At 44.9% G+C, this 19,390-nt stretch overlaps 1 protein-coding gene across 5 annotated transcripts in view; it reads left to right on the plus strand.

The window, feature by feature from the left end:
- Positions 1-19,390, plus strand: part of PHACTR4 (phosphatase and actin regulator 4) — a 69,173-nt gene that overhangs the window by 14,968 nt on the left and 34,815 nt on the right. For 3 of the 5 annotated variants that reach the window (XM_026863446.1, XM_026863447.1, XM_026863448.1), the window contains one exon: positions 10,605-10,651. In XM_026863446.1, the coding sequence (XP_026719247.1) occupies positions 10,636-10,651 (16 nt within the window). In that variant the 5' untranslated portion in view covers positions 10,605-10,635. Of the gene's footprint in view, positions 1-10,604; positions 10,652-12,456; positions 12,528-19,390 lie in introns of all 5 variants that reach the window. The other 2 variants (XM_026863449.1, XM_026863450.1) reach the window with 1 other exon arrangement.

Below are 19,390 nucleotides of genomic sequence, written 5' to 3' on the forward strand. Positions count from 1 at the left end.
GGGGGGGGGATTCACTGCTTGGGAAGCGGGACCTCGCCGTGCCGGGCACGCAGACCAGAGCACCAGCTTCACAGAGCTCCCAGTTAATCCGCCCCTCTGAAGGCATTTCCTCAGCTAGCAGCTTCTGTGCCTTGGAAATGTGTTTGAGACACTTGATGCTTTCTCCTTCTGTGTCCTGTTTGGTCACTGATCTGCCCGTTGTTGTTGAAATTGATTCCTGGTGTTTAATTTTGCACAGTTGGTCAAAGCGCACTTTTCACTGGGTTGACTTTCCTGCACCAGGATCAGCTCACCCGCCTGCAGGGCATGATGTGAGATTTGCTTGTTCAGTTGGGTGTTTTTCTAACTATTGTTATGGTAGAATGTCCTTTTGTGACTGAAAAGAAGCCCTGATAGCTTGTTGAGCTCTTAATACAGCTAAGTGTTTTGGCTGGAAATGGTCATCTCTAAATTGAGAGTGTCAGGGGAGAATGAGAGCAGGCTGAAATATTCCTGTTCCTGGTGGAGTTTAAGGAGATCACCACCACCTTTTTAAAGAATATACGTCCTGTAGTTTTGGGGCAGTGTATCAGTTCAAAAACCTCCACCAGGTCTGAAAGATGAACGTGTGAATTCGCAGTGGTATTGATCCCTACCCAGAAGCGTTTGGATGAGTGTTAGGAAAGGCACAACTTTCTGCTGAGATTAGAATTAACTTGGGGCATGTTAGGTCAGACTGCTGTAGTAAGCACGATCCTCATGCAGTGTTGCTGCTTCATAAACTTTGTGCACAGCAATGAGAACTACAAATGATTTTTTTTTTTTTTTTAAAGGAAATGTTCTTGTTCAGAAACTTTATGGGTTTATTTTCACGGTGGGATGCCTCGCTGCCTGTACTGATGTTATAAAGAGTTTGCCAGATCAGTAGTGGGAATTAATTTCTCTGTTTTCCTAGTTATGGCTGGGGCACCTTTTTATTAAAGCTGGAGCTTTGGAACACAAGTAGAATAAATTGCCTGGGGAGGGTTTCTTTAAGGAAATTCGATATCTTAATCAGAAGTAATTAGAAATTACTGTAGTGAGGCGGTGAAGGAAAAAAAATAAGACTACCACTGAATTACAGACTCTACCTGAATTGCTTACTGTTAGGCAAAATCTGAATCAAAAGACTGAATTTTAAGGCTCCTGTAGATGTAGTGATGTGATTTCAGAGTGTCCATTCAGAAAGAGATTTAACTTTAAATAGCTGAGCTGTGTCCAGTTAACGAGCGTTGACTCGACTTTATACCTTAAGTTGATAAAGACACCTACACAGCCCAGACCTCCTGTAGCTCACATGTTTTTTTTCAAGTAGGAATATTGCATTGCCTTTCAGTATGGAATTTGATTAGAGGTTCCTGTTTTATGTACTCGAACGTGTACCCGTGAAAGCGTGGGGTTTGGGATTGCACGTACCCTGCAGTCTGTTTATCCCGGGACGTGGTCAGGTGTGTGGCGGGGAACAAACGTGCGAGGTGCCTTGGGAAAGATCCATGTGGCAGGACTGCGAATTCAGCTACTGCCTCAACTGCTGTTGGCTTTTTTTTTTTGAGTTCAGGTGAGCTTTCTGACAAATTCGTTTTAGTGGTTTATTAGTGGCTAAGCTCATTCCCGTCTCCTCTTAAAAAGAGGCGAAAAGAAACACTGCAAACTGGTTTTGCCCTGGCTGAGCCGGAGTGGCCTCATTTTGGTGAGGAAATAGTGGTTGCAAATGAAATAGTCTATCGAGTCATAATTACGGGGGCATTACCACAGCATTGCAATGTGTGCTCGGCTACTTTGTTTCCATTGAAAGTCTTGACGAAAATGGAAACCACAAAAGTAAGGCAAAGGTGGTTTGTATTTTACCCCAGAAGCCAGAGGTAAGTAACCCCGTTATTACGTGCCTTTTGGGCGCGTGTTACGGAGCAATGCAGACGCACATTAAATAGAGCCCAGATGATACGTGCAACCCACGGTTCTCAACTGCACGCTGTAATGGTAGGTCGAGGATGGAGGGGTTTTTATTGCTGATGCATCCAAACAAACTCGTTCTTTTGTGTCGTAGCAGGTGACTACAAGCAGAGGACCGAGTTCGTGTTTTCACTAGCATCCGTCGGGTTAAAAAGGATTTTGCTCATTAGATGCAGTTTTTTTTTCTTGGGAGGTCCCTTTGGGTTGTAGAAGCAGATTTTGCTACTTCAAAAGCTGTAGGCTTCCTCGTAAACAGTGAAGCCTTGTCGCTGAATCAGTGCTGTGTGCAGTGCTGAGACCTAATGAATGCGGTGATTATCTCTGATCAGTCTTTTGTGGCAGAGGTGTGAGATTCTTCATTGGTCTCTGCACAAATTCAAAAAAGGGTGGAAAATACTTGTTAAAATTGGGGGGGGGAGAAATATAACTTCATGTTTACAGCGTGTCGGTAGGTGTATTTATTGCTATGTGAGTGCTTGCTTTACTCTGCAGTGTTGGGTCTTGGCTTCAGACAAGCTGTCCCACGCTTTCAGGCTGCTGCAGTTTCCTCACCCTGGAGTCATGAATCCTCTCACTTCTAATTGCGTCCATGGTTCTGTACGGATTGGGTGGGTTAGTGGGTTTTTTTTTTTGAGTAAATTGAAATGTCCTGTGAGGTGTGGTACAAGAACAAACTGTTGTGAGAGCAGGTATGTACAGATCACAAAGGAATTTTAATTTCTGACAAGCCCTATTGTACTGAAATCAGTTGTGCAGAAAGACACGCTGGAAACGTGCCAGTTCCAGAGTTGAAACAAGTGTGGTGCTGCTGGGGCTGGGATTTCACAGGAGCTGCAAGCTGACCTTTAGTTCCTTTTGGAAGGGAGACCTGCAGCCCTGTGTCTACTATGTTTTCTCCCTTAAAATAAAAAAGCTGGGGTTAGAGTTTTTGTGGCAATGCAACAAGCTGGAAAATATCTGGGTGAGAAGGAGTCCTTTTATTTGTAGCCTGCATTTAGGGTGGTTTAAGGCAGTCAGGCTGATTTTGAAGTTTAAGTCTTAGATGCTCAGTGTTTAATATGTTGTGTTTTGGTTTTATAGCCTTTAGGAAGAAAAGGCATCTCCAGACTTTGTTCTTAATATTCACAGGTCTGAGGAATAGGGACCACGCTCCTGAATGCTTTCCCTTTACGCTAGTATAACCTTCTCTGAAAGGTGAATTGGACTCTGGGCATTTCCCAATCTCCTGTGTGCTTCCTGTTAGTGCACTAATTAATTTATACAGACCTTGCTCTGGTGCAGAGATTGGGCTGTGGCCTAGGTTTGCAGAGGCTCAGCTGGTATTTTTGTAGCTAGCTAGGGATGCTCTGGTGCTGTGGTGGCTTGAGCAGCAATAATGTTACTCCTAATATGGGATTTAAGTGGTCAAGAATTCAGTTTGTCATCTCATGCTTTTTGGAAAGAGGGAGAAAGTGCAGCTTAGATTTTGGGCAAATGAGCTCTGCACTTCATATATTCATTGTTTTTTGCTTACAGTATGCTGAGGCAGGTGCTGGTGGAGTCAGTTCATTTTCTTAAAAGTCCCGCTGTGCAAAAAGGGGACTTGGATCACTAGGATGCTCTGTGGAAACCACAAATAGATCAGTTCTTTTCCTTCTTCTCTTTTGGTGTGCCCAGACTTCTGTGTTATAGCAAGACATGTGAATTGTGTTCTTCAGTATAAGAATTTATTAATTCTCACGTTTTAGGGGTTTGTATGTGTTGATAGTAGTGGGTTTTGGTTTTTTGGATGTCTAGAATATCTTTAATATCCCGGTTTTAATTATATCAAGCTTGGTCTTCTGGCTTTTTTTTTTAAATTTTAGCCCTGGATTGCTTTTAGTTCTCATCACTGATCTCTGCAAATGGGCTGTCTTGTTCATTCTGTGTTATAGTTAAATGTACATCTTCCTCTATTGAGGAGGTTTCTGCAGTAGAACTGTTCTGCAGCTGCGGTGAGGGGGAAGTTTTGAGTATTGTGGTTCAAGTGTTAGGTGTTGATCCTTCTTGCTGAGCCAAGCTAAAGTCTTGTCTTTTATGAAACTTTTCCAAGCTGAAACCTGCATTGCTAAGTGTTGGGCAGACAGCTGATGAAACGCAGTTTTTTGTGGGGATGGGGCACTAAATACCAGCTGCACACAGACGTGTGGTAACCTGCAGGTGATGAGTGCATCTGTCAAGCCTTCTAGGGAAAAACTTCCACATCTACTCAAAGTAGAGGTAAATCAAAAGTTTTACAGTCTAGCTGACTGTCAGGAATCCAGAGGGTAAATAGTCTCTTGTTCTTGGTGACTTAGGGCTTCCATCTTCTGGGAGGTTGATCGAGGAATAGCTATGCCTTGCTACCTCCCTTTGGATGCTCTTACTCCTGTGTCAGCTTCCACGATAGTAAGAACAAGAGCATCTGTCCTCTGCACGAATCAACCATTCTGCTTTAATTTTACCCTCTGCTTTTATCAGGAAGATAATTTTGGTAGAGGCAAGCCCTCTGGCTGCTCAAAGGACAGTGAGTAGGGAAGCTGGTTTGCTATATTCATACTGGAGTTTTTTTCCCCTTGCTGCATCCACACCTTCAGAGTGGTTGATCAGCTGCCAAAAGGTCTGGAGGCAAATTATAAGTGTTTACCGCACTGATAGCTAAATAGAAATAACATTTGTCACTGGGAGCTGGCATAGAAGCTGTGCTGCGTTCATCTGTGCCGTGCTTTCCTATAGGGTGCTGGCTTTTTGTTTCAGGTTTGGTAAATACGGCTCATTCAGTGAACTGAAACACCTGGGTGAGGCTATAGTGGCTTTGTGAGACTTTGTACGATGTTTCAAGTAGAAATATGAAAACAATTTGCTGTGCTTGGCTTGTTAGCTGAGTAAGGTGTCCAGGTGCTACTGTGGGAATCCTATATAAGGTAGCAGTTTGGAAAATGGAGTATTGCAAGTTTTAATTTGGTTTTGAATTGCTTTACAAAAGTTAATCCCCTCTTGAAGAGGGGGAAACTAAGGCACAGGTAGACAACAGGTAGACAAAGAGCCTTGTCCAGGGTCCAATGTGCTGGTCAGTAGCAGATCTGCGAGCGAAGGTGGGTCTGGAGTCCCACTTCAATGTTCTGCACAGCGTGTCAATGAGTATTTTTAAGGTTTACTTTGCACAAGTGATGAAAAAAACCCACTCGTGTACCGCATCTTGCAGCCACAGAGGATGCAGCTCCTTTCCCTTTCCAATTTCTCTCTGGTAATGTTATATTACTGTGCCACCCACAGGCAGCTACCACGCTGCTGAAAAATATTTGCTGTTTGCATGGGGAGCCAGTTATCAAATGTTAAATCTGTGACGGAAAGCCGCTGGTTTCGTTTGCTGTAATACCTACAGTGTTTAGATTTGACAAACCTAGTGATTCTAGTATTCTATTTAAATTGTATTTATAGTTGTTATGCTATTTTCTGATTTATTTTTTTTTCTGCTGTTTCCCACTTCTTCCACAAAACCTTTTCCTTGTGCTGAGCAGCTGCTCCGTTCCTGCTCGAAGCAATTGCTTTTCATCAAGTGAAGAAATGCAAGCCGTGTTCCAGTCTGAAGTGTTGGGATCCTTGAGAAGAAAGAGAAACTGCAGGGCTGTTAATTATGGGTGTACCCCGTTCATTGACGTGCTGACAGATTAGGTTGTGAGAACGATTTGGTTTCCTCTGTGTCATTTTATTGAGGGGGAATAGTCAGTTTTACCTCCAGGATGCACAGGAGTTGACGTCTCCATTGCTGTGAGTGATTAGCACAGTGCAAGCTGGGTCAGCAGAGGCTACGTGGAGGCTTTTGAAACCAGCGTACCCATTTGTAGCGGATCATGTTCATACCATGATAACTGAAGGACATGAGCAAACCAAGGTTTTTAGGTGGAGTTGATTTGTTATTAGATGAAGTCAGAAAGCCAGACAAGCTTTTTGGTTTCTGACCTAAAGAGGGGCTTGTGCATCTCTTACCCTCTGTACTCCTCGGTCCAACAAGAGGTTAACTTTACCTTCACTCCTTGTCTTCTAATTTATAGTAGTGCATTTGGCATGGTTGATCTGTTTAAGTTTTTTAAGAATTTCCCTTGCGATATTTAAACTCTTGTCTGTGCACCCATGCTATAAGCTGCCCCTTGGGAGAACTGTTCTGGGCTGTTGCGCTCTTCTGCTTTGTAGAACAGAATTTTAATATTGTTTACCATGCTCTTAATCTTACGACTGGCAGAAAAATTGAGTTACTTTAGCACTTCCCCTGGGGACTTCATGGACAGCATACCCATAGCATTAGGTGGACTTATCTCAGCTTTGCAAAAATCCGCTCATCTGTCTTCCTGGAATGAGTAATTGATTGGTGAAAGAATAAAATGTTGAATTTTTTTTTTTAATTGCATTTATCAAAAGGGGTGAACAACCAGCTCTGGTGGGGCAGTTGGGAGGTTTTTGCTGTGAGTTTAGCCTTTCCGAAATGTCTGCAGCTGGATTTGATGCACTGAGAAGAATCCTGATGGCTTGGTTCAACCACTTGAGTGAAGGTTGGCAAGCCAGATGAAAACTCCCCGGATAAGCTGTGTGATGAAGAACAGGCTGCTCAGTGCCTGGCCTCAGTCTCCTAGCTAGCCTTATTCTTGCTCTTCACTTTTTCTTGTTATAATTGTGAGCTCTTGCAGGCGGGAGCAGCCCCTCACTAGGCTCATCTGTCATCTGAGCAGCGGGGACCTGCTCAGAATTTGGGCTTCTGGGTGCTGCTGTAGTAATATCATTTTTTAAATGGTGTAACGCAAAGGACTGAACTAGCATAATGAATTATAATATTATATTTGTTTATTGATGGTTGCTAGCACCATATTAGGTCACAATAAAATATCTTCTAGGAGGTTGTCAAGTGAGCTTGGTTTCATTTCATGGATATGTCACTTGAGCGCTCAGTAATGGACTGTATTAATGCAGGACCTTGTTCCTCGGGCTGTTGGGTGTTTGTTAACACTTCCCTTTCCCTCTCCCTCCAACTGATGGATATAGTTCAAGACTGTTATAAGAACATCCTTTCTCTCCCCCACATGCTTTTTTTCCAAGATAGCCTCCGGTTTTGTGTCTCATTACAGTAAGAGCCCTGTGGTAGCTGCCCAGCTGCTGTCGTGTCCCTCTCTGGAATGGTGATTTAGAGCTGAGCCAGCATGGAAACTGGCTTTCCATGCCTAAGGCAAGCCTGTTAGCAGACGCTATAGAGAAGTAATGTGCCACTTCTGTTTGGAAGAGTTGTCAGTTTTCTAGTTTAGTTGGGAAAAACAACCAACATTGGCTTGTTTTTTAGTTGGACTTTTGGAATGATCCTGTAGTCTTTTGAAGGAATCTGTTCAGCCTTACTGGAGGAGATGAGCAGCCCTGTATCAGAAACGCCTGTGGGGACAGTGGTACAGCTAATGAGCTTCAGTGTGGAGGAAGCTGAAAGCGTAATGTTCAAGAGGTCTGGGTAAGGGTTGCTGAAAATGAGACCATGAGAAAGTGGGTAAACTGGTAATCAGTAAAGCTGGTAGCTGAACTATGTGGATTGCCTGGGGCTGGGAAGAAAAACAGTGGCACCTTAGTGAGCAGCTTCGCGGTGACTTGGTGTTTGGAGCTGGGGCTGTTGAGGTCCCGTCCTCCATCCTTCCCAACCCTCTGTGGGCTCCTCAAAGTGTTGGGTTTGCATCTGGGTCAGCTTTGAGTGCTCCCTGGGCCGCTGGATGGGTGCTGGTGTGAGGAAGGGTGGGAAGGCATGGCAGGACGTCCAGAGGCCGGACTTTGGTCGGGTTGCTTTGCTGTGGGACCGCACCCTCAGGAGGATGCGGGGCTGAGCACATGGGCAAAGCTGGGACAGATGAAATTCCTGCTTCAGCAGAGAGCGTGTTAAGACTGAAGAAATGGTAGAAAACAGCATAGAAAATACTACAGCATGGCTGCAGAGCAGTCATTTTCTATTGTGTGTGGATTAGCTGCCTAGCTGGAAAAAAGCCATCACCTTGCTGCTGAAAGTTCAGAGACGGGTCAATGGAACAAGAATATATTGGAACAAGAATATATTCATAGATTGGTACGAAGAGCTGGGGGGGAAAAAAAAAAAAACAACCAACACCTAAGTGTTTGAACTAACAAGCCAGACAAAGGCCGTGTTTCTGCTCACTGCGATGCTGCGCAGCAGCAAGCGGCAGGCAGCAGGGCTGCGAAGCCGTGTATCCCGAGCGGTGAAAGGAGCTGTGCTGGTACCAGAGGAATTTCACACAGCTGTCAGGCCCGGGGAATGTGTGAGCACTCTGAGGACATGAATATTCAGAGGAGCTGTAGCATGTGTCATGCTAAAGGAAATGCAAAATCCAAGTTTTCTCTGGCTTACGTACCTGGGAAACATCTGACAGTAGGGGATAAAAGGAATTTTCTGTTCTGTGGGGCAGGTTATCTCAAACTGTCCGTTGCAGAATACAGCTTCCTAATTAGCCAGTCCTACTTAATGCTGGCAGCAGGAGCTGCACTACTTAATCCATTGCTTTGGTGAGAAAGTGCCTGTTTCTTAGTGCAGGCAGAGACATGCGCTCCTGCTTTGGCAGCCTTGTGGAAATGCTGTGAGTCCTGACTTTGCTCCCTCTTGCTCTAACCTGGCATCATTCTTTTTTTTTTTTCTTCCAACGTGCCTTTTATGCTTGTTCTCTGAATAATTAGATGATTGTGGATTTCGTGTTTTGCTCAGAAGGATCCCTCCCCACGCAGGCTGCGGTGCTTCCAGCCGTGCTGTCAGGCGATGACAGATGTCCTTGGTGTGTACAGTGAGTGTCCAGCAGCGATGGGCTGCCAGGATTAGTATTCCAGGCACAAATGTGCCCCTTGTAATATGCAAAGCTCAGCGCAGCCTGTGCAGGAATGCCCTTGAAAGGCAAATTAAACTGAACTCCCTGGTGGCTCCGGGGGAGTGGGAGGGTTGCTGTCATCTACGCTGAGGTTCAAGTAGGTTTTGAGGTGTCTGCTTTTGTATCTCTTTTGCTTTTCCTTCCCAGAAGGAAAGGGCAGACAGGGAGACCTTACTTGCAAACGCCCTGTACAGTAGAGTTGCTACTAACTGGGGGTTTGGGTTTGTGTGAAGATGCTGACTTGATAAAGATACTTGTAAAAATCACGACGGCTCTTCTGCCTTCAGTGGTGAGCATTCGCTCTAGTTTTTGCAAATGGTGTCCTTGATGCAGCCTTTAGGCACGTCAAATGGATGCACCAAATCATGCATCCAAAATGCATGTGGAAGTTAGCTGTATTTTAACAGTGTTAATGGATTAAACTGGAAGCATTCTGAGGGTATTTCCCAAGTAACCCCATGGTAATCTGCCTCTGAAATGAAGAACATCTGATGTTCTTGGGCAACTGACTGACTTGCTGCCCAGAAGTCTGCACAGCTAGAGCTTCTCTTTGCTAAACTGTTTAAATGTTGGGATTGCCCACGATGTTCTGAGAGTTTAATGGCTTTGTCGAGGTGTTCTCCCCATCTAAGAATATTGCTGCAATGGTATTCTAGCTGCAACAGAGAGAAGTAGCCTGGAGCATGGTTGTCTGATCAAAAGAAGTGTTTCACCCACACAGTTCAGCAAAGCAAAGCTTAAAGCCCTGCTGGCGATAGCTTGTTCAGGCACACTTCCAGTGCTGGTACAGTAGGGTTATCTCCTCTGCCACGGCGGCCCTGTGATGCTCCAATGCTTTCGTGCAAACTGAGCACGTGCTGTAAAATCAGCAAATTATCAGATGGAGCCGATCCTTTTGATGTGATGTTGCTTTACAGCCAAGAAAACTGGGCTTTGTTGGGAGGTAAGGTGGCTGGCCTAGACAGTGGTGAAGGGTTAGGCTGAAATGGGCTACACATAAAAGCTAGCTTTGGCTTCTCAGTGCTGGAAACAAGCTTGTTTGGTAGCTCTTTCCCAATCACCCCATGCTGTGCCTGTTGACATTTCCTACTGTGGTTGTCTTAGTTTCAACTGCAAGCTCCTCAGGACAGGAGCACCCTTTTTCTAAAATGCTGAGCATGTTTTTACTGTGCTATGTAATATATCAGAATCAAGATGCTTCTGATTTCCCCAAACTTAGTTCCTCTTGCGCTTCTTTTCTCTGAAGAAAGTTCTGAAATGCCGGGTTTGCTACCAAAATCCCAGTTCCTCCTTTTTGTCTTTTTTCCCCTGTTATGTTCAGAACTGTCTTGATGTTGTGTGACTTCTGAAATACTTCCTGTGCTCTTCTGCCTTTGCTAGATAAGCATTAGCTGTTTCCTTTTACAGCAGGCACATGCTTTCTTGAAGAGGCAGATGTGGGACGTTTTCCCTGGGAACAAACATTTGATGCTTTGTAATTATTACACCTTAATTTTGTTTCCCTTTTTCTTTTCAACACAGCACGTGTGTGATTAGAGGCTACTGATATCTTCAAAGAGGGGTGAAGTTGCCACACACTCTGGTTCCTAGTTTGCTAAGGGCAGGATTTCTGCTGTAGGTTCCCTCCATGCTGGTTCTGTGTCGACTCAGCAGAGCTGACAGAGAAGTGAAACTAAACCTGAGCCTTGGTCATGCTTGGAATTTTAATTTGTGTGTCAATTTTGTTTCCTGTTTTTGTAGGAATTGCTCAGAAAGCTAGTGTGCAAGAGGAATGGAAGAGAACACTGGTGAGTACACTCTTGGATATCTTACCACAGGTTGTGGACTTGTTCTTTCCTCCTTGGTTAAGCATCATAAAGAACCATATTTCTTTAAACTTTGTGTCTTTGATTCAAATGTAGAAGGTGATTAGAAAATAAGCTGGTTTGGCAGATGCATCAGTTGCAACTGTACTGCACTAGTGGTGTGGACCAGACCTGATTAAAGCTGTGTCGCACGTCTGGAAGTTCTTTTTTGAAATCTCCCATCCGTGAAATCTGGAATACAAGTCTATTAGCTACCCTAAGCTCTTGAAAACAAATAACATCCCCTTTCTTAATAGGTAAGAGGCTAGAAGCATTGAGCTGGTATGCGATTTGAGCAAGGCACATGGCAAGCCATAAAGAAGGATCAGCTCATGGTAGCTCCTGACTTCACTTTCTGCATTTATTCCTTTAGGCTGCTCTGTCTTGCAGAAGATACAGGGTTTTTTTATTAAGCAAAATGTGGCTTTAAAGTTCTTGCTTTAGGCACTGTGTAGTACTTGCCCTGAGGCAAGCAGACTCCTCGCTGTTAGGTTTAACTGATGCAAGGGTATGATTGCAACTAAAACTCATAGATTTTTGGCTTAGAGATTGCCTTGAATAGCTTTTCCATCTGTTTGCCTAAAATGGCTATGGAAGACATGATTTAAATGGCCATTTTTTCCCTCCTGTTGAAATGAGATTTGCATGAAGGCTCTTGCCTGCCCCGTAGGAAGGCAGTCTCTATTAAGCATATTGACCTTGCATCTTGTGGGCTGTGATGTTGCAGTAGGTGACTTCTAACTTGTGATGAAGTGCAGCTCTGTGGCCGTAATGTTATTTCTAGATTATTCCTGTGCAGCTAGGTGACGCCATCCTTAAAATTTGAGAATGGATGTATTTGTCAGCAGTGCGGTGTGCTTGGCGTGGCAGATGTACCGGGCATGTCTACTGAAGGCCAGTTTTTGGCTTCATACAAAGCTGGTCTGTTGGAGTCCAGTGGCCAGGTTGGAACAGCTACAAGCCAAGAACACATGCATAAAAACATGTCGTGCTTATAATCCTGGTGGCAAAAATTGCCTCTGTGCCCTCTAATTGTTAGCCTGCAAGGTGCACGTTTAATTTGTGGTGATTGCTTTCCCTTATGGTTTGCTCGTGGCAAACTAATCCCAAATGATGACTTTTGGAGGAGGAGGATGGGTAAAGGGAGTGTGGCTCTGGCAGCTGATGTTGAAGCAATGGCTGTGGAGATGACAGCTCCCTGCTCAACCCCAGGACAAAGCACAGACAGCAGCAGGGCGAGTTTTTCCATCTCTCCAGCCTGTATTAATAGGATGGCTTTGAGCAACACTGAGCTCTGCTTATTCACCAGGACTCGGCCTCTGCCGGGACTGCCAGCAGCCAGCTGTGTTTGTATCACAAAGCTTTTTGTCCCTTTTTACATGCAGCTGAACTCCATTTTTGAGGTAGATCAGTGAGATATGGGATTGGAGCCTGTTGAGGTTACTGAGAGCTTTGACTCCTGATTTGAGCAGCGCTGGTAGCCTGGGATGTTAAAGGCTTTATGTTCTGTTTGCATTTTGCCAACTTAAGTAAAATTACCTCCCCTTTCCCTCTGAACAAATTCAGCTGTGCAATTTTAGGATGGAGTATCTGTACTTGATCTTTGCATGCACAGACACCCCACACAGCTGGTTGTGAAGCTTTATGTGTTGCCTTCTTAGTGCTGGGAGCTAAGAGCCCCATATGAAAGGCAAAATAAGCAGATGGGTCTTTCATTATTATTTCCTTAAAATTACTTTGCTTTTAAGGACACTCATTCTCCAAGTGCTGCTAAGCTCAGGACTCCTGGGTTGTTCCCGGCACTGAGACTGGAGATGAGGTAAGGCAGAGCTGCGTGCAGGGGCTGAGCTGAAGTCAGTGCCCTTTGTTCCTTCAAAGCCTGGTGCTTTTTGATGTATTGCTGTCCTTAACTGGTTGTATATTAACTGCATTCACAATACTGCATGGCTGGCTTTTGTTTTAACTGCATTGGCACGTGTTCAGAGTTGGTGTGCTTCGAATGGCCACTGGGACTGCACAGTGAAGCATAAATCCTTTTTAGCTGTCAGGCTTCACTAGTCATGGGTGGGGGAGCCCTCCTTGGCTGGCTGCCCCGGCTAATTAAAAATGAAATTTGCTGTTGTCTTCAGATTTTAATTCATGCTCATCCCTGAAGACTAGTGGAAGCATGGTCTCCAGGCAGCTGCGCTGAAGCGTCAGAGCTGTTTCTATACACAGTTATTTTAGAACAGGTATGCAACTTAAAATTTGCTCTCAACCCTACCTTGTGTTGTTTTTCAAGTATAGAGAAGAATATACAGAAACTTCTTGCAAGCCTTGGGAGACAGCCCTGAGCAAGTGACTGTAGTTTAAGTAACCACATGTCAGTTATCTGCAGTAATTTGGATGTGTGTGTGTTGTAGGGCATCAGATGGTTTCATTTTTCACTCTAATGCTGGACTTAAGCAAAACTGAATTACTTTGCTGTAGGCTGTGCCTGTGTGACTGGTATTGGCTTAGCCAATGCATAAACTGCTACATATCGCAGCAGCTTGTCAGCCTGAGCCCTCAGCTGAAACCTCCTGGAGACGGAAGAAGTTTTGAAGCGGTGGGAAGCTGCAAGGTTCTGTGTAGGAGCTGAGAGGTGGCGGCGATGGATTGTGCCTCGGTGTGAGGCCGGGGCACAGCCCTACATAGTCTGTGCTGGAGGGAGAGTGCTGCCCCTGAGTCGTCAGCAGAGCTGTGAGGCGGGTGGGAGGACGGAGGTTAGCGAGAGGAATAAATGAAATCTAAATATACACGCGTTGTCGGGCCGAGTTTCCCTGCTTTCCAAGGTCCCACCTACACAAGTGATCTGCTGAAGGGAAGTGTCACGGGAATACCTTTCCCCTCTTCAGATCCTTCCTGCCGTGCGGGTGCAGGATCACACTCTATTTTCGGAGCCTGTTTCCGCTGTTCCATCTGCTGCCCACGCTGTGGCTGCCCAGACCCCCTCCCAAAGACCACTGCCTTATCTTAGCATGATACGATCTGGGTTTGAGCCTCTTAGTCAAAGGATTGTCTTATCTAGCATTTCATCTGCCTGTAAGTCTGCGAGATCTTAAAAAAGCAAAATATTGAAGAAGTGGGAGCTTTGGGCTGGGCTGGGCAAGTTTCACCTTGTGTTTGTGGTTCCTTGAAAGCTCTGCTGTGGTGTTGGATAGACCTGACGTGGAAGCGGGCCTGCAGTTCACTTGCCCAGTAATGTTTGAGCTAATAATTCGTGAATAACTCTGGAGGGAGCATGGCAATGCCTTTCTTCAAGAGAAGTGTTTGCTCTTGGGTCCTTTGACCTCCTGTACTTCAGTGATCTGTTTACAGTTTCTTCTTGTGGCTACGTGCTTCTTCTGCAAGGTTTTGGGATATGAACCTTTTAGTCACTTCCCTAAAAGGTCTAAATCTCTGTGGGACAATTGTTGAAGCATTTTGGGAAATTAGTGAAGTAGCTTTTGAACACACAAGCCCTTACCCAAAGCTGCTTTTTTAGAATAGCACTTGAAATACTAAGTTTGTGGGTGTTTTAAGAATCTTCTGCAGTGATTTCTTTATTCAGGGCTGACTTTCATCCCCTTTGACTTCCATCTCCTTTATCTCCTGCTGTGCCACTTTTTTCCAATTCTTTTTCTTCTAAAAATAGGAAATATTCTTTGAGTCCTCAACCTTTGTGCAAACAAAGAAGCAATTTGTTTTAGCATCTTTGCTGACTTCTGGGCTACATGCCTCATAAGGAAACCAGTGTGATATGAATCTGCTGCTTTTGGAGACTTGGACACCAAATATAGTCTGAGCAGAGGAAACGGCTAGAAATGTGAGTACTTGCTTCTTATGCCACCAGTTCTGCTACTTGTTCCCAGCAAGATTTGTGGCTGGCTACCCAATTCCCATTTTTATCCCTAAAAATGAGAGCGATACCTTCAGATGCTCAGAGGTTCAAAACCATTATGGAAATGAGGGCATGATCATTGCATGTGCATAGGGAATGGATTTTTGGATCACTTCTGGTTGAAAGCATGTCTGTAGAAGCAATACCTTTTAGTATACATCCATTGCTGCCAACTTCCTAGCAGCCCTGCTGTCTGAAAGGAAGCTTGAGGTCAAAAAGACCTATCAAGCGGTTCCAGGGCTAGATTGTCCCAGCAGGTTCTGGCATCGCTGCCTTTCAAAAAACTAATGCTCAGAAGGGAGATGGCTGCAGTGGTAAAGGTGCAGTGACCATGACCTGTCCCAAAGATGCTTTAGTCACTGACTTCAATCAGCCGCGGTATCTGAAAATAACATTTTGTTTTCATATGGCTGCTGGCAGATGTGTGGAACGTGGGTGAGATCCCTCTTGCCAGGGCCCCGTGCTGCTGCTCTTTACCAAGGGCCACCAAACTCAGCAGCTCCTCTGGGTAGGCACCATGTGCACGTAGAAAAAAGCAGAAGACTACGACTGCGCAAAGTCTGTTAGGAGAAAACAAAACCTGCTCAGGAAAACCAGTTTTTGTGCTTCAGAGGTGTCTCACCTATTGACTTCTTGCTATTCCTTTCTTTATAAATCCTTTTGTGTTTAGCAGCAGTGAAAGCGGAGGGAGTGGCTGCTAGGATGTAAAATGTTTTGCTTGTAGGTTGTTAGTTTGAACCTGAGGAGAGAGACCATGAGTATGAGTTCCCATCGTGTGCCTCTGGAGTGGATCAGAGATTGGTGGCAGAGATAAGGACCTTGCAAGGGGGCCACGGCTGCCAGCGTGGGAAGGAGGTCTCCACCTGAACCTCCCTCTGATCTGATGGTGACTGCCACAGGGTGTCAGGGTTGAGGAGGAAATACGTCCTGCTCTCAATGTCTTCTGTTCCTCAGAAACCTAACAAGGGTTTAGGTCTCTGGGACAGTCATTCTGGTACTTTGGGTAACGCTTCAAAAAGGGAAGGGTCCAAGTAGGGGCAGGATGGGAAAGGGTAGGGTGGAGGGCGCTTTGCATTTGCTGAAGAACCTGGATGAAAGGCCAGTCTCTGATTCCAGGGTTCCTCATCTTGCTGCCCGTGCTGGGGACTGGCTGGGTGGGAATCCCCTTTTGATGACTAAGTTTCAACTGGAAATCAGCTGCTTTGAGGCTGCTGCCAGGACAGACATTTAACCATTCAGCAGCATTTAGGGAAAACTTGTCAAATGTGCACTTTTATGTTAAACTGAAGTGTTTTGACGATTTGGTTCTTGGTTTAAACTAGGCTGCTGGAGATGGCATTTGTTGTTTTCTGGGTTTGATCTGCAGTCAGACAGCATTGCAGCGTTAAGAGTGCTTCACTGTCACAGAGCTCCGAAGTCTGCTGGAGAACAGTTAATGTTAACTAGCCAGTGGAAATCTCTTTATAATGTCTGTTCCAGAACAAAAGAACAGGTTTTTCTTCCAGGAAGACACAGAAGATGCAATTCCCTTATGAGATCCTGTATATTATGTATACAGCAATATAACTGCTTTGTGCAATACAATAGACAAGCCAAAGTGGTCAAAGTGCCTGAGATTAAACATTTAATTACAGTTGATGTGTGCTAATTTGCAAGCATGCAGGAAAGCAAAAATCCTACTGTTCCTTAGTCAGATTTACCAGAGGGCTGAACTGATCTCAGTGGAGACCGTTTGACTTTTAAACAAGGTGCTGTACATGACATTTGCTTACCTAGTTGAGTGCAGTTTGTAAGTTAGCAAAGTACTTTGGGACGTTATCCTGACAGCCTTTTGTTCTTAAATTTGTGATGAACTTTCTCGTTCTTACTGTAATTAACGCGCTGAGTGGTGTCAGGGTGCTTGGGGCAGTTAATGCGATGCCAGGGCTGCTTGCTGTATTTGCAAGTGATTCAGATCAGCTATCCAACTACTAACTGGTGTGGCATTTAAGAAAATAAATACCCAAAAATTCCCCCGCGAACAAGCCCCTTGTGATTTGAGTAGGTGTCTGAACTCTTGCTGCCTTTCCCTCCTGATCTACAAGCCAAGTGTTTTACAGAGATTATTTGCTGACCTGCCAGAGACCTTGTAATTCCGTGGTACCCCATTTCAAGTGACTTTTAAAGCTGTTGAAGTAAATGGCCATGCAGTTTCTACAGAGAGCTCTGCCGGGAGGAAAGCGGAGGTTAATTTTGCTGGTTTTGTGGTTTAGTGGCTAAGCTGAGGATGTGCTAGGAATAAGATGCTTTGGCCTCCAGGCTGGCTGGGGCAAGATAGTAGCAAAGGCTGATGCTGAGTGAAAAAATGTATCTGCTGAAGTGCTTCATGATTGAATTGAATGATCTTGTTCCTTGTATTAAGAGATAAGACCTTGTAGGACATATAATCAATCTTCCGGATAATTCAGGCTGATTCACTGTAAAATAGTGAGCGTGGAGTTCTTGTGGTTCAGTAAGTAGGGCATGGAGCAGAAGGGTCGGATTTTGAGTTTCTAGTTTTCATTCTCAACTTGTTGGACCTTAAATTCACCTTGTTTTCTGGAACATGGCTGCCTGTAAATTCTGTCAAAGGATTTTACTAGCTAGTTTTATTGGGGTTGTGGGTAGAAGAGGAGCCTGCCTGGAACCAGAGGTAAGTGGGTAAATGAAGTGATTTTTGTTATTGCTGTTTTTCTTAGTCCACGCAGCAGCAATGTGTCCAGGCTGAACGGCAAACCTGGCCGTTGAAAAACAAAATACTGAATGTTCTCATTAATGTTGCTGCCCTTGTGAGTTGTAAATAGTGTTAGCTGAGCTGTGGCTTAACAAAGCTGCCTCTCAGGCCCCGCTGGGCTGCAGGGCTGGTGCTGATCTGCAGTCGGGCTGCTAACAGTTGTATGTTGTCACTGCTGACGTCACTGCTTTATCTATTTCTTTCTCATTTGTCTTGAAAAGGAGCCCGGCTCTGATTTCTGAAGGTGTCTTTTTGTCTCCTAAAACACTTCGGTGCAACAAGAAACCAGAGATCTGGTGTGGGTTTTTTAGATTGGACCAATCCAGCTACGATGGGACAAGCGATAACCACGACTCAGGAAGAATATTGCTCTTCAACCCAGCCTGGTTTTGTCTTGCTTTGTGAAGCACAGATTTTAAGATTTCTGAAGGACTCAGTCGCTGGGTTATGATAAATGTTTACTTCTTTGTACGTGAAAAACAGTATTTATAGGAGTTACTAAATTCCACTTAGAGATCTGTGTAGTCTGTTGGTGCTCGGGCTGTTCTGTACCTGAGCTGGGCTTTGCAGATCCCGGATCTGCAATGGATCCTGGTGCTGATCAGAGCTTATCTTAAGGCTGTGTAAGATGAAGCTTTGCACACTGGGGTAACTCAGCTGTACGATTTCCTTGCAGCATCTCGGTCCTTTGGTCAGTATTTTCCGTTTTGGCCTGGAAAGCTGCTTTCATCTCGGGTCACTGCTGCTAACCTGGGAGGTCCAGCGTGGAGGCTGGAGAAATCTAGAGATGGAAATGGAGGCAAATTGTGCAAAAACCACGTCAAATCGGTGCTGAGATCTGAGCGGCACCTCTCCAGGGAGCCGCTGACCACGGGCCTGCACTGCAAGGCGGCAAATCCCTCTCCCTGCCCCGGGGCCGTGCATGGGACCGAGTTTGCCCTTCCCGGGGGGCCCGGCGGGTGCTGGCACCCACCGACACCGGCCCCGAGCCCCCTGGTGGGGGGTTGATGGGAATCCCCTGTTGAATCAATGACATTAGGGCCTTAGGAGTGATTCTGCAGTTATTAGACTGAAATGATGTTGAACATGAAGTTAATCCTGTTATCTCTCAAATATTGAGCAAACTGCTTGCTCTGGATAACTCTATAATGGGATTATACTAGTCATTCTGGCACCCTTGACATTCCCTATCTGTTCAGGGCTTTTTCTTATTTTCCTGTTCAGGATAAAGTATTGATCAGTCTTCTTAGAGTTAATTTTGGGAGATAGTGGCTAGGGCACTGTTTTCCAGTGATCCTGGATTTTCTCTTTTCTTTTTTTAAAAATGAGTTTGATAATGAGCACCCTGTTGCCTTATGAAGCCATTCACTCCTCCACAGCAAAGATCCCTTGAGCCCATCCCTAAATAAATGTTTAGGAAAAGAACTGAAGAACAAGGACAAGTATAAAAAGAGACTTCCCTTTGTCATGCCTTCCTGGCATCAAAAAATCTGCAATTGAGTGAGTTCCTGTGCTGGAGACCATTCCTGGGCCATCATATTTGCAGAGTATAATCAGTTCTGGTTTGAAAGCCTAATTTTGTGTCTGTGATAGCCTGTAGCAATTGTTCTAAGCAAAGGTAACTGGTGGTGTTTTACAAAGGATTATTCTGAGTTTGTTTTTAAGCAGTCTGATAAATTGCAAGGTAACCAATGGCAGGAAAACCCAAGAAGCAGAATGATCATGTAGGGAGGAAAGAGAAAAAACCCAATGCATGTTCAGTCCCTCGCCAATGTTCATTACAGACAGGGTTGCTTTCCTGTTGGGCCCACACACCTCCGTGTTTTAGTGGCCTGACCTTTACACAGGGTTTGTCATGAGCTGGGACAGTGGTGGTGTCACTGCCAGGTCAAGTTATGTCCTTGGTTGCAGCAGGGCCAAACATAGTGACTTACGGTTCTGTCATTATGGACTGAAATCAGACTACTGCATATCGTGCGAGAGGTAAAGACCTACACCGTGGTGAGAATTACAATTTGAGTTTCAGAGT

The sequence above is a fragment of the Athene cunicularia genome, assembly GCF_003259725.1.
Source record: "Athene cunicularia isolate RWA chromosome 23 unlocalized genomic scaffold, athCun1 chr23_part2, whole genome shotgun sequence".
NCBI lineage: Eukaryota > Metazoa > Chordata > Aves > Strigiformes > Strigidae > Athene > Athene cunicularia.